The sequence below is a fragment of the Kryptolebias marmoratus genome, linkage group LG20 (genome assembly GCF_001649575.2).
Source record: "Kryptolebias marmoratus isolate JLee-2015 linkage group LG20, ASM164957v2, whole genome shotgun sequence".
NCBI classification, from domain to species: domain Eukaryota; kingdom Metazoa; phylum Chordata; class Actinopteri; order Cyprinodontiformes; family Rivulidae; genus Kryptolebias; species Kryptolebias marmoratus.
Genome location: NC_051449.1, coordinates 1841564 through 1854152, shown reverse-complemented (window position 1 = coordinate 1854152; position 12589 = coordinate 1841564). Strand labels below are relative to the sequence as shown.

At 43.1% G+C, this 12589-nt stretch overlaps 1 protein-coding gene across 5 annotated transcripts in view; it reads left to right on the top strand.

The window, feature by feature from the left end:
- Positions 1–12589, top strand: part of LOC108243836 (disco-interacting protein 2 homolog C) — a 152732-nt gene that overhangs the window by 134314 nt on the left and 5829 nt on the right. For 2 of the 5 annotated variants that reach the window (XM_025008908.2, XM_025008910.2), the window contains exons 18-32: positions 31–170; positions 876–1012; positions 1097–1305; positions 1395–1509; positions 2955–3156; positions 3840–3949; positions 6520–6600; positions 7061–7184; positions 7614–7735; positions 8164–8275; positions 8973–9082; positions 10935–11065; positions 11155–11323; positions 11413–11583; positions 12547–12576. In XM_025008908.2, coding sequence (XP_024864676.1) covers positions 31–170; positions 876–1012; positions 1097–1305; positions 1395–1509; positions 2955–3156; positions 3840–3949; positions 6520–6600; positions 7061–7184; positions 7614–7735; positions 8164–8275; positions 8973–9082; positions 10935–11065; positions 11155–11323; positions 11413–11583; positions 12547–12576 — 1963 coding nt within the window. The remainder of the gene's footprint in view (positions 1–30; positions 171–875; positions 1013–1096; positions 1306–1394; positions 1510–2954; positions 3157–3839; positions 3950–6519; positions 6601–7060; positions 7185–7613; positions 7736–8163; positions 8276–8972; positions 9083–10934; positions 11066–11154; positions 11324–11412; positions 11584–12546; positions 12577–12589) is intronic. The other 3 variants (XM_025008909.2, XM_017429523.3, XM_017429524.2) reach the window with 3 other exon arrangements.

Genomic DNA, 12589 nt, shown 5'->3' with positions numbered 1-12589 from the left:
CCCCGCCGCCCCCCCCCCCCCCCCCCGCAGGCCGTTGGAGGAGGGCAGCACCCCTCCGAACCGCGGCGTCCTGTCCATGCAGGGTCTGAGCCACGGCGTGATCCGTGTCGACTCGGAGGAGAAGCTGTCGGTCCTCACGCTGCAGGACGTCGGCTCTGTCATGCCCGGAGGTAAAACGATGAAGAGTTTCTCCATCAGGTTTAAAAATATAAATGTTGTCTGTTTTTTTACCCCAGATTATCTAACCACTAAAGTTACATGGAAACTAAAGAAACACCTTAATGTGGCTTAAAAATGGTCAAATTGATTTATTTAGTAGAACCTAAATTAAATTTTATCAATCTGTTTTTTTAAATGCCCTAACCTTTTCTTACCTTCTCACAGTTTTGCTTCTTTAATGTTTCTTTACTCTCGTTATATTTCTTTCTGTTCTTCCCTTATTTTATTATTTTTTCTTGGTGCTGACCTGCAGACTAAACTCAAACACTTCTGTGCATTTACAGTATTATTTTTCAACAGATGCATCCAGAATTAATTCTTCTATTTATGTGGGTTTTTTTGATACTTTGTTCCATTGTGTTTAAAGAAAAGTTTGGCTTTTCTGTGAAGTTTGAGCTTTTATAAAGAAATATTAAAATATATTTGCACGTTTTTACCCTTTTTTTTTACTTCATGTTTTCTGTAGACAGAAACAGGTGATAACAATAAAAAAATGACCAAGTTTACAGAGAAAAGTCTGGTTTGGCTTTCTGAACACATGTAAGAATAAAAATAAATTAGCTTCTCTGTAAAACTTTTGTTTTGAAAGCTCAGTAAGAATCAGTTTTACGTGTCTGAACTTGTGTGATCATTTTTGTGTTTTTTCGTCTCTGCAGGTATGATGTGTGTGGTCAAGCTGGAAGGAGTCCCTCAGCTCTGTAAAACTGATGAGATTGGAGAGGTGTGTGTTTGTACTGTTGCCACTGGATCCTCTTATTATGGGCTGGCAGGAATGACCAAAAACACGTTCGAGGTGCGAGTTCAGATCCTTTCATTCGTCGTTTTCTCGTATTTTCTTCGTCTTGCTAACAAACGTTTGCTTTGCCACCGGCCTCAGGTCTTCCCCGTGTCCAACAACGGGACACCTGTCAGCGAGTGTCCCTTCACCAGGACCGGCCTGCTGGGATTCATCGGACCCGCAGGTCTGATCTTTGTCGCCGGGAAGATGGACGGCCTGATGGTGGTGGGAGGACGCCGTCACAACGCGGACGACATCGTTGCCACGGCGCTGGCTGTGGAGCCCATGAAGTTTGTCTACAGAGGCAGGTACGTCTGATGAAGCTGCTGCAGAGGAAGTTAAGGTCCACGATGTTTTCAGTGAGTCACGCAGTAAAAACGCTGTCTGTTTTCTGCAGGATAGCCGTGTTTTCCATCACGGTGCTGCACGATGAGAGGATCGTTGTTGTGGCTGAGCAACGACCAGACTCCACTGAGGAGGACAGCTTCCAGTGGATGAGCAGAGTTCTGCAGGTAGCTACTGTAAAAATGCTTGTAAGCATTTTTATCTAATCTACTGGTGAATAAATGCTCCTCTGTGTGGAAAAACAGACAACCTGCAGGAGTTTTTCCTCTCAAACATCACACTTCTGCCACAAGAGCAACAGAAATGTTTAAATCCAAAACTTCAAACAGTCCTTCATTTTTTCCAACATTTCTTAAAACCTGCAGTGAGCAGCTGGAAAAATGAGGGAAAGTTCTGATATTAAAAAAGGCACGAAATAATCCAGAAGCTGCAAAGCATGAAAACTTATTTTATGTACAGATGCATCTAAATTAGTTGTTCCCCTCACAGCTCATCGCAACATTTCTTCATTTCTCGTGAAGTGATTCAGTTAAAAGCAGTTTTCTCATGTATATCTGCATGCCTTTAGGATGTGGTAGAATAAACAAAAAATGTGAAAATAAATTATTTGTTTTTTATTTTGCATAAATATGGTCAAATATTCCGAACAGATTTATTATTCTTTGCATTATAGTCGTGTTTCAAACCACATGTTTGACTTTAATTAGAACCACAGAAAACTTCAAGCTCGTCATCAACCAATCAGCCTGTTTAAAGACAACAAACAGCTTCTGTTTGGATTGGTTGTGTTCAGAGAAAGCAAAGAGCTGCCTGAGGAGCTCAGATAGAAGATTATAGATCTCCATGTTAAAGGTAAAGGCTAAAAGAGCATCTCCAAGCAGCCTCATGTTCCTCTGACCACAGCTGATAATATTATTAAAGAGTAGAAGGTTCATGGGTCTGCAAGAGGGAACGTGACCCCAGGCTGATCAGACAGATACTGTGGCTGGGAGAGTCACTTTCTGATCGCACCATCCATCACATTTTGAATCATAATGGCTCCATGGAAGACGAGCCAGAGGACTGCTGACAGAAACACAAAAACAGGCTGGAATTCACCAAAATGTGTGTTGAGAAGACCAAAGTTTCTGAGACTGATGAGACACAACTGGATCTTTTTGCCTTCCGTTCCCATCAGTTGTTAGTAGCGACACATTTATCTGCATCTGTATGAAATAATTTTTGACAATAAATCAAAGCAGATATCACCGTTAGAACAGACTGAACCTCAGACACGTGCAGAACGTGCTGCTGTGCTACGCGTTCATACGTCGCCTGAACGGATCACATCTGAGCCGATGTGGTGACTGTGGTGAAGCTGTAATAGCTGTCTGGATTTTTAACGGCTTCAATAAAAGCACTTCTCTTTATTCCTTCACCATCACAGAAACCGCCTGCTCGTTTTTCCATTTGGCTCTTCAGGCTGCAGACAGTCAGCAGCTTCAGAGGCGGGATCTAAATGTTGCTGTAAATGTTCTGATTGCAGAGAGACAAACCCAGTAATGAGTCAGCAGCGCCGCCACTCTGATGTAGATTCATTGTTCCTCCGTCTAACCACGTTTCTCCTTTCCAGGCGATAGACAGCATCCACCAGGTGGGGGTGTACTGCCTGGCTCTGGTGCCCTCCAACACTCTGCCGAAGACTCCCCTGGGTGGCATCCACCTCTCCGAGACCAAGCAGCTGTTTTTGGAGGGGGCGCTGCACCCCTGCAACGTCCTCATGTGTCCACACACCTGCGTCACCAACCTGCCCAAACCCCGGCAGAAACAGCCAGGTACATGTCGGTCGGCTGTTTTTAAAGATCCGGAGGAGCTGAAGTCCTCCTGAGGATCAGAATTCAAGAAAATCAGCTTGAAGCTCATTGATCTGTAACAGGGGAGTCAAACTCCTGGAAGTTTTAGGTTTTTCTGCTCCATCACATCTGACTCAAATGGTTTAATGACCAAGTCATCGAGTTCTCCAGCAGCACGTCCACAAGTCATTCATTTAAAGCAGGTGTTTTAAAGCAAGAGAACCTGTAAAACATGCAGGAGAGCGGCCCCCGAACACCTGGGATCTATAAGAACTGTTTTATGAACAAGTAACTGAAAGAAGCGTAGAGAAACAATGAGATTAAGATTCACTTTTTATTAAAACACTTTGTTTTAATTGAGTTCATAAATGTGGCAAAACTTGTGCAGCCGCTTCTTCGTGTTAAAAATCCCTCGTGTTGTGTTTTGTGTAATGGATCCCCTCTGAAAGGAGAACGGTTCAAATCATTAAAAGCTTAAATTAATAAGACATTCCTGCTCATGATGAGTGGCTGAAAACGTCCGAGCAGAACTGTAATCAGTAAACCCAACATTTGGACTTTTGCTTCCATTTCTGAGGTTTAAAAACACGTTTGTTTTTGTGTCGTGTGTTCTGAAGTAACAAAGTACAAAGCACTTGCAGACAGACTTCTTCCCTGTCCTCCAGAGATCGGTCCTGCCTCCGTGATGGTCGGGAATCTGGTTTCAGGGAAGAGGATCGCTCAGGCCAGCGGCAGGGATCTGGGTCAGATCGAAGACAATGACCAGGCAAGGAAGGTGTGTGTGTGAGGGCGCTCTGCTGGTTTTCATCACTCACTCGCATCATCTTTAACTCCAGTTTTTATTTCTGTCACTTCTTTGTTTGACGTGAAGTCAGTGTGCTTTTCCACCCGGCTGCAGAACGTCTGCGTCTCCAAATCATTTCCATGTGAAACAAGAACAGAAACCAGAGTCGTGAGACAAGGCGTGATGGGTAGCAGGAGGGGTTTTGTGTCTCTCATGTTGAAAATGTCACCAGTAACAGCGCTTTGAACCCTTCAGCAGCGAGCTTCCTGTAGACTAATGAGAAGAGACAGACCCCAAAATAAAACCATCCATGGTCTGATCTCTGTTCAGAGGACGTCCAGCGGAGGCCAATGAGCCGAAAGTTCCTGTGAGTGGATGCTGTCAGGTTGTTCTGAGGAATTATCGCCACAAAAAACATCATTAACTCAAACTGAGACACAAATTTGTCTCATATTCAAACCAGAAAACTTTAGGTTTAGGTTTTAAAAATCCGTTTGTATCACAGCTGTGCATCTTAACGTATTTTACCGTTTTTGGGTTACTGGATGACAATCTTCTGTACATTTAAAAACATCACAGCTCAGCTGGAAACACAAAACAACCTCCAGCTTCCAGGCGTTACGGCTGAAGTCACATTAGGTCCCATTTTTTTTTTTAAAAAAAGGCTTAATCTGTCCAATTAAACATGTTGACTTTTATTTTTGTTCCTAGTTTTGGACAGGTCTGTCCATACTGACACGTTTAACCAAAAACAAAATAACAATTACAGTATTTGTGGTGCTGTAATGTAATGTTTTTAGGCAAATTCTGCTGGATGATTAAATGGAGAAGTTTTTATTGTTACTAAAGTCCAAAAACATTGATAAGACTGGATCATGTATTAAATGGATTAAAGGTTTGTTGCGATATAATTAGATGTAACCATTTGTGAAGGAAAAGAACTTCAGTGAGGTTTAAATTTGAGTTTTTATGGTCTGAGAAATAAGCAATGAGTCTTTTGGAACAAGTTAGATCATCTGGTCGATCTTTGTCATCTTTCCTGGTCCGGGTTTGAGTCCAGACTCGGGTCCTGTGTCCACTTCCTGTCCTCAGTTCACATTTTTAAATAAAGGTCACAAAAAGATCTACATCCTTTCAGTTTTTAGTACTTTACTCCTAAATTAAGGCGCTCACTGAAATGATTCATTTCTGCAGCTGAAGAGTCGTTTTTTACTTTGTCTTCTGGGTTAAAATAAAAATACGCAGTTTCTTCTTTCCTGCTGCTTCTGACCGTCCACACGTTCATTTCTAATTTCTTTGACCTCCTCACTGTTCCATCACTCCTCCATGTCCATCCTGTGAAAACCAGGCCCTCTGGGTGGATGAGCTCCTCTTCACACTGTTGCTGCCTCTCTTTGGTTAAATGTTGTCTGTGAGGGAAACACGATTTATTGTTTAAGAACATTTATTTTATATATATTCAGTGAGGACTGAACAAATAAAAGTTTTACTGCTTTTCTAATAAGAAATTCCAGAAAAAAGTCCAGAAATTCATGAACAAACAGCTTCGTTAATCAGTTTTTTGTGATTTGTGTGTGTGGCCATGTATTTGATACATTGTGGGGACAATTTTCCTAACATATACTACCTTGTGAGGACCAACTGCTCCTTGTGGGGACCAAAGCCTGGTCCCCACGAGGAGAAATGATGTTTTTGGGTTAGGGTCAGGGTTAGGCTGTAGTTAGGGTGTAGAAATGAATGGAAGTCAATGGAAAGTCCCTGCAAAGATAGAGAGACATAATGTGTGTGTGTGTGTGTGTTGGTTTGAGAGACGAAGACAGGAAGTCCCAGCAGTCAAAGAGGGAATTTGTCCTCAGGGGCTCCTAATTAGAAAGCTCCTCACCCACTGAAGAGTCATTGATCTGAGCTTCAGGATTTTTAACGGTTTCTAAATTAATCGAGCATTTAGCCTTAATATCTCGAATGTAACTTTATAAACTGCTTTTTTTCTGCTTTATATAAAAGTTAAAGAGATGTTTGAACAAACATTAGCAGTGTGGTTTTACCTGATGATATCAGATTTTCCTGTTATCACAGGAATCACAAACTGCTCGGATTCTGGTGCGCAGCCTCAGATTTGTATCTTCAGGCAGACACACACAGACACACACAGAGGCTCTTTGTGTTGGTGTTTAACATGCTTGTCCTCCACCACAGAGATAACAGCGGCTTCATCTTATCTGATCTTCAATCGAGCTCTGATGGGTCTCTTTAATCTAACACAGAAACACTTTAAACACTTAAAATGTGATCCTACTGGTGGTCAAATGTAAAACATTAGTCTTTGCAGCTTTCCAGATCAGAGAAATGCACTTCAGCTTAGAATGAAACATTTTCAGATTTTCCCCTTCGTCCAGAACCCGATTTATTCTTTTCAAGGTTTTAAAGTTACAAAAACAAAAAGCAGCACCCATCTTCTAAAGAAGCTGAACATTTTAAAAGTGTGCAGAAGTCGTTAGTTTCCAGAAGAAACGGTTTCCCTCCTGCGGTCTAATCATCGTTTCCCTGCTCGTGTCTTTCAGTTCCTCTTCCTGTCCGAGGTGTTGCAGTGGAGAGCTCAGAGCACTCCTGAGCACGTCCTGTACACACTCCTCAACTCCAGGGTAACACACACACACACACACACACACACATATTGATTCCTTCTGTTTGCTGCAGTCGTGCATTTCATCTGCAGCTGAAAGCTCTTGAATTGTATAAAAGGTAAAAGATTGTGCAACAAATGGACGTATAAATGGATAATTGTAGCAGATGTGGGGAGAGCTTAGATGACATCTGCCTTAAATTAAATAACTAAATGTGCCGTACGAGCAATGGTCCAAAAGCAAACAGGATCTCTGCAGGTCCTGTTCTGACAGGAACTGACCACAGGTTGGGTTTGAGCTGGTGACGGTGAATAAATCTGACTGTTGGCTTCGTTTCCATAATGACAATATGCTCTGCAGAGCTGTTTACATTCTGTTAAAGCCTGAGAGGCTCGGGCAGAAAATCTGACGTGACATCTGCTGATGTACTCTGCTGATTGAATGTGTCAATCACTCTGTGTGTGTGTGTGAACTCCAGGGTACGATAGCCAGCTCTCTGACGTGTGTTCAGCTGCATAAGAGGGCAGAGAAGATCGCCGCTGTCCTGGCTGAACGGGGCCACCTGCAGGACGGAGACCACGTCGCGCTGGTTTACCCTCCAGGTGAGCTCAGGATGAGCGGAGACGCTCCAGGAAGACGTTCAGAGCTGAAAGAGCCCAAACTTTTAATGATCCTCTTAACGTGGGCGCGAAGAAGGACAAGGTGGATGTTTTTAAACGAGGAAGGAGACAACAAAGACATTCAGGGTGTCTGATCGAACCGAGCGCCGTGGGGATAATTAAGGACCAGATTTGTAATTTCCCTCATCGACATGAAGGCCGATGGCCGTCATGTTGGGACAGAGTCGCAGACATGAGGAGATTGTGTTAAAGCAGCGATCAATTAACGGCCTCCAGAGTCCACCGCTCAGGATTCAGCATCTTTCTTTTTCCTTCACTTCTCTCTTCCTGTCTCCATAACTATATTATTTACTATATTTATGACTTTAACTCCATCATTTCTCACGTTTCACCTCCATGTTTTCCTCCCAGGAATGGACCTCATCGCTGCGTTCTACGGCTGCCTTTACGCCGGCTGCGTCCCGATAACCGTGAGGCCTCCTCACCCGCAGAACATCTCCACCACGCTGCCCACCGTCAAGATGATCGTGGAGGTAGAAGCTGTCGGGTTCATTCAGTCCTGATTTCCATCAGTGACACATCTGCCCTCCTTTCACATCAACATGTCAACTTCAAACCGTTTTCTGTTCGAGTTCAGGAGAAAAATATATTTCAATCTGTCATCTTAGCATTGCTCTGAGCATTTAGAGGCTAGAATAACAACAAACATCACTGATCTAATTAGCATCGTGTTGCTAACGTGCAGCTGAGGAAGTAATGAATGAGTCTCAGATTCAGATGCATCGTTTCTCACTCAGGTCAGATGAAGATAATCCTAGTTTACTAAAGCCAGGCGCTCTTTAAACCAGCTTCCAAATAATAATGAGTATTATTTAAATTTAAAGAACCTAAAAAGACTTTTCCTAAGAAATGAGTAATAAAATAACACTGTGTGTCTGTCTGTGTGTCATGATTCCTGCAGGTGAGCCGCTCCGTGTGTGTGATGACCTCTCAGGTCATCTCCAAGCTGCTGAGGTCCAAGGAGGCGTCGGCAGCCGTGGACGTCCGGACGTGGCCCCCCGTCATCGACACAGGTACACACTACACACACACACACACAGGTACACACTACACACTCACACACAGGTACACACACAGAGAGACTTGACGCAGCTGATGTTGATCAGACAGGGTCCCACTTCTTTGTCCTAATTGGACAACTGGACGGTTGGACTTGGACCTGTCCAGGTGTCCCCCGCCGACTGCTGGAGACGGACACCAGCTCCCCGTGACCCAGAGAGGAGGAGCGGGTCACAGGGAGATGGATGGATGGATATCAGCCCCAGACAAACACGATAACATTATTCTCAACATTTCAACTTGAACCTGAAATCTGGAAACAAAGAATAACTCAGATTTTTATTTTTATTCTGTTTAATAGTTCAGGGTTTTTTTCCAACTAACTTCTTGTTATGCATTTATTTGTAAATTTATTCTTTTTCAATATTTGTTCATTTTTTCCCCAACTTTAATCTGATGCTGATGTCATTTCCTGTTTGGGGCCCAAGGAGCTCAGTCATTGGAGGGCTGTCCTGTCAATCATCTCGTTAGTGTAACTCTGAGCAGGAGTGTAAAAAAAACACACACTGCAGACAAAAACAAGTTTGGTCACAATTCAAAGGTTTATTTGTTTTTATTCATAAAAGAAATCTCCTTTTTTGAGACAAACAAGGTTCCAAACCCTGATTTTTACTGATTTTAATTTTTCTGTTTGTTCTTTGTTCTTTTCAGATGATTTGCCAAAGAAGAAACCGCCTCTGCTGTACAAACCGTCCGACCCCGACACGCTGGCCTACCTGGACTTCAGCGTCTCGACCACCGGCATGCTGGCCGGAGTCAAAGTAAGCGAGCACACGAGCACGCTGGCGTGGTGGGCCTGAACCGGGCTCAGCGCCGGGTCCGATTCTCTTCAGCAGCTCCTCTGAGCGCAGAGACGGAGAAGGTGGCGACATTTAACGGATAAAAGCATTTATTGATTCGACAGGAACCGAGCAGAACCTTTTCTTCTCTCATCTTTAACGTTTTCAAACCTGAAAGCTTTCTGGGTTCTTTGCTTCCAGGCGTCAGAAACCAGATCACAGATTTCATCTGATTGGCTTCAAGTTTGTTTTTTGTTTTATTTTTTTCTAGAAGCAATTTTAGCAAAAGAAAGATTATTATTCTCTTAAATTGTAAGAGCTCAGCTGCTTATCAGTGACTCTGATTTAACGGATTACAGCAGATTAATGATGTATTTTGTTATCAGTCTCACCTTCAGTCGTTGTTGGCGCTTCGGAGATTAAAGAAAATCACAAACTGGAATCATGTGGAGAGTTTCCACCTGTTGATGTCTTAACTTTGCTTTTAAACACGAGAAAAACAGCTTTAATTTTAGATTCTTGTCAATTAGACCAGACACTAAATCATTTTAAAAGTCCCCTACTGCAGCCAAGTAAAATAAAAAAATAATAATAATATAATTAATAATAATAGAAGCAGTCAGAGTGGTTGTTTGTGTTTCAGTTCTGCTGCCTGAAAACAGGGAAATATTCACATTTATCAGCTGTTTCTGAAAGATCAGACTGTCCTGCACTGATTTACAGTTTTTAAGTTTTTATTATTTTTTGGTTTGTTTGTTTTACAAAATTATCAAGGGGGGTGAATAGTTTTGCAACCCACTGAGAGTATGATCTGCTCTCAGATGTGGACGTTTTATCAAAAAGCTTCTAAAAAGGATTCAAGTCCCAGTTATTTATAAACTTACTGCTGAAACTTGGTTGCACACAAGTGAAATATTTCGAATAAAAAAAGAATGACAGAAGTGGAAATTCATCTTGGCAGGTTAAAAGTGAAAACAGGAAACTTTACTAAAGTTAAATCCGTGTTAAAGTGTCAGAATGCCCTTTAAACTGAAGCTCAATAAAAACTGAAGTTATTCTATGTAAGAGCAGACGGAGATGCTGGAATGGTTCATTTCTTGGTGTAAAACCAAAAAGACCTGATCCAGACCTCCAGCAGCCACATTTTAAAACCTTTTAACTTTGACCTAATCTCCAGTGTGTGGCGGCTGATCCCACCTCTGACAGCCGAGGTGTCACTCTGCATCATCAGCTGCACAAAGGAAGGAAATCCAGGGCAGGAAGAAACGATGCCAGCATGTTTCCTCCCCGTTCATTAGGATTAATCACTGAGTTTAATGAGCAGATCAGTCACCGGCGCCAGAATCCTCTGAGGAGAAAACGCCGCTGATCGGCGAGCTTTGTTCTTCTTCTGCTCCGACGGGAGAGTTTAAACTCGTCTGTGGAGCTCCTTTGTTTCAGCTTCACTCACAGAAGAAAAGATCAGAGAATGGCTGATTAATTGTTTCCAAATCTACAAAAAGCTTCTTGTTTTCAGTTCACAGGAAAAAAAACTGGATTTATAGTAAATAATTTCATTTTTTTGTTTAAAAAGCTACAATTACCTAAATACTAGCTGGAGTAGCAAAATACTACTTAAAAGGTAAATGAAGCAAATGGCAGCTTAAAAGTAGCAGAAGAAGATAAAAATAAAGCTTGCACGCTGAAGCAGATTTCAGATGTTTTTGAAGAGATTCAGATTTATTTCTGTGGGGAAAATCCTTATAAAGTTAAATATTTAGAAAAGTGGCTGAAGTAGTTGGACGTAGGGGTCGTGTGTGTGCTGAAAGCAGACGTGTGTGTGTTTCTGCTGCAGATGTCACACACAGCCACCAGTGCCTTCTGCCGCTCCATCAAGCTGCAGTGTGAGCTCTACCCGTCCAGAGAGGTCGCCATCTGCCTGGACCCGTACTGCGGCCTGGGCTTCGTCCTCTGGTGCCTCTGCAGGTCGGGTCGTTGTTGTTTTTTTCAGCCTGATTCTTTAAATCGGCGGATCAACGTGGTGACGTTTGTGTTTCGGGCTCCTCCCCCTGCAGTGTGTACTCAGGTCACCAGTCCATCCTGATCCCTCCGTCCGAGCTGGAGGCGAACCCGGCTCTCTGGCTGTCCGCCGTCAGTCAGTACAAAGTCCGGGACACGTTCTGCTCCTACAGCGTCATGGAGCTCTGCACCAAAGGTCTGGGTCTGCAGACGGACTCGCTGAAGGTGAGGACAGCTCAGCTCGGATCAGACGCTTTCAGCCACGCTTTCATGTCCTCCCTTCACTGTCCCTGTCCCTGTCCCGTCCCGTCCAGGCTCGAGGACTGGACCTGTCTCGAGTCAGGACCTGTGTGGTGGTAGCAGAGGAGCGTCCCAGGATCGCCCTGACCCAGTCCTTCTCCAAACTCTTCAAGGACCTGGGACTCCACCCGCGGGCCGTCAGCACGTCCTTCGGCTGCAGAGTCAACCTGGCCATCTGCCTGCAGGTCGGTGCTTTCAGCTTTTTCTGCTTCACAAAACGTGGCTGAAACCGTGGGTTCACATTTCACCCGTTAGCTGCTTTGGATTTATATTTATTTTAAGTTAAAGTTCTCTGAAGCTTTTGTGTTTGCAGCTTCGTTGGCTCTTTAAGATGTGAGCGTCTGGATGTTAATCAGGCTGTTTATGAAGCAGAAATCAGAATTACATCAGTTAGGAGGAATCTGTGAGACTGAAACTTGTCTGTAGGGATTGGACATTAAAGATACATTTGTTTTCTGGACAAAATTGTAGGAAAACTGCCTTATTTTCTTTATTTATGCAGACAGAAAGGTTCAGATTTTCAGTGACGTCTGGCAGGAAAACAACCTGCTTCTACTGAGAAAGAAAAGTTCATAAAATCAAAACTATTTTGTTGAGTTCGGAGCAGATAAACTGCTCGTCAGCTGAAGGATTTTCAGAACTTCTGGATGTTTCCTGGTTTTAAAATGTAAGATAAATGTAGACCTTTTATAATCCTGCACCAATCAGAAATAAGCTGAAAACTAAAACCCATCCTCCTCCTCCTCTTCATCATCGCTTTCATCCAGTTTTTTTTTCTGTTCTTCTCATGTTTAAGCTCCATTCGTCCATTCAGCTCAGATTTTTATTCAGGATTGCTGCTTTTATTCAGATTTGATAAAATTATACTTTTATTCATGAGTGAGTTTAGTTAAAAGTTTAATATTTACAAATAAAAGCCGTTAAAGGGACAGAAGTTTAAATCTGGACTAACGTCTCTCTGGTCGATCGCTTTCATTCTAACTGCCTGTTTGTTTGCTTTGAGTTCACCATTTTGACTTTTTCCTCCCTCTTCTTGGTTTGATGCGTAACCCCTCCCTCCCTCATCTCATACACGTCCTCCCTCCTCCTGTGCTTCCTCCTCTGCTCCCCCTGCTTTATTCTCCTCCTCCTCCTCTCTGCTGCTGTAGCCTCACAGGCTCGGAAAGCTTGTCGACCAGGTAGGGAACCTCC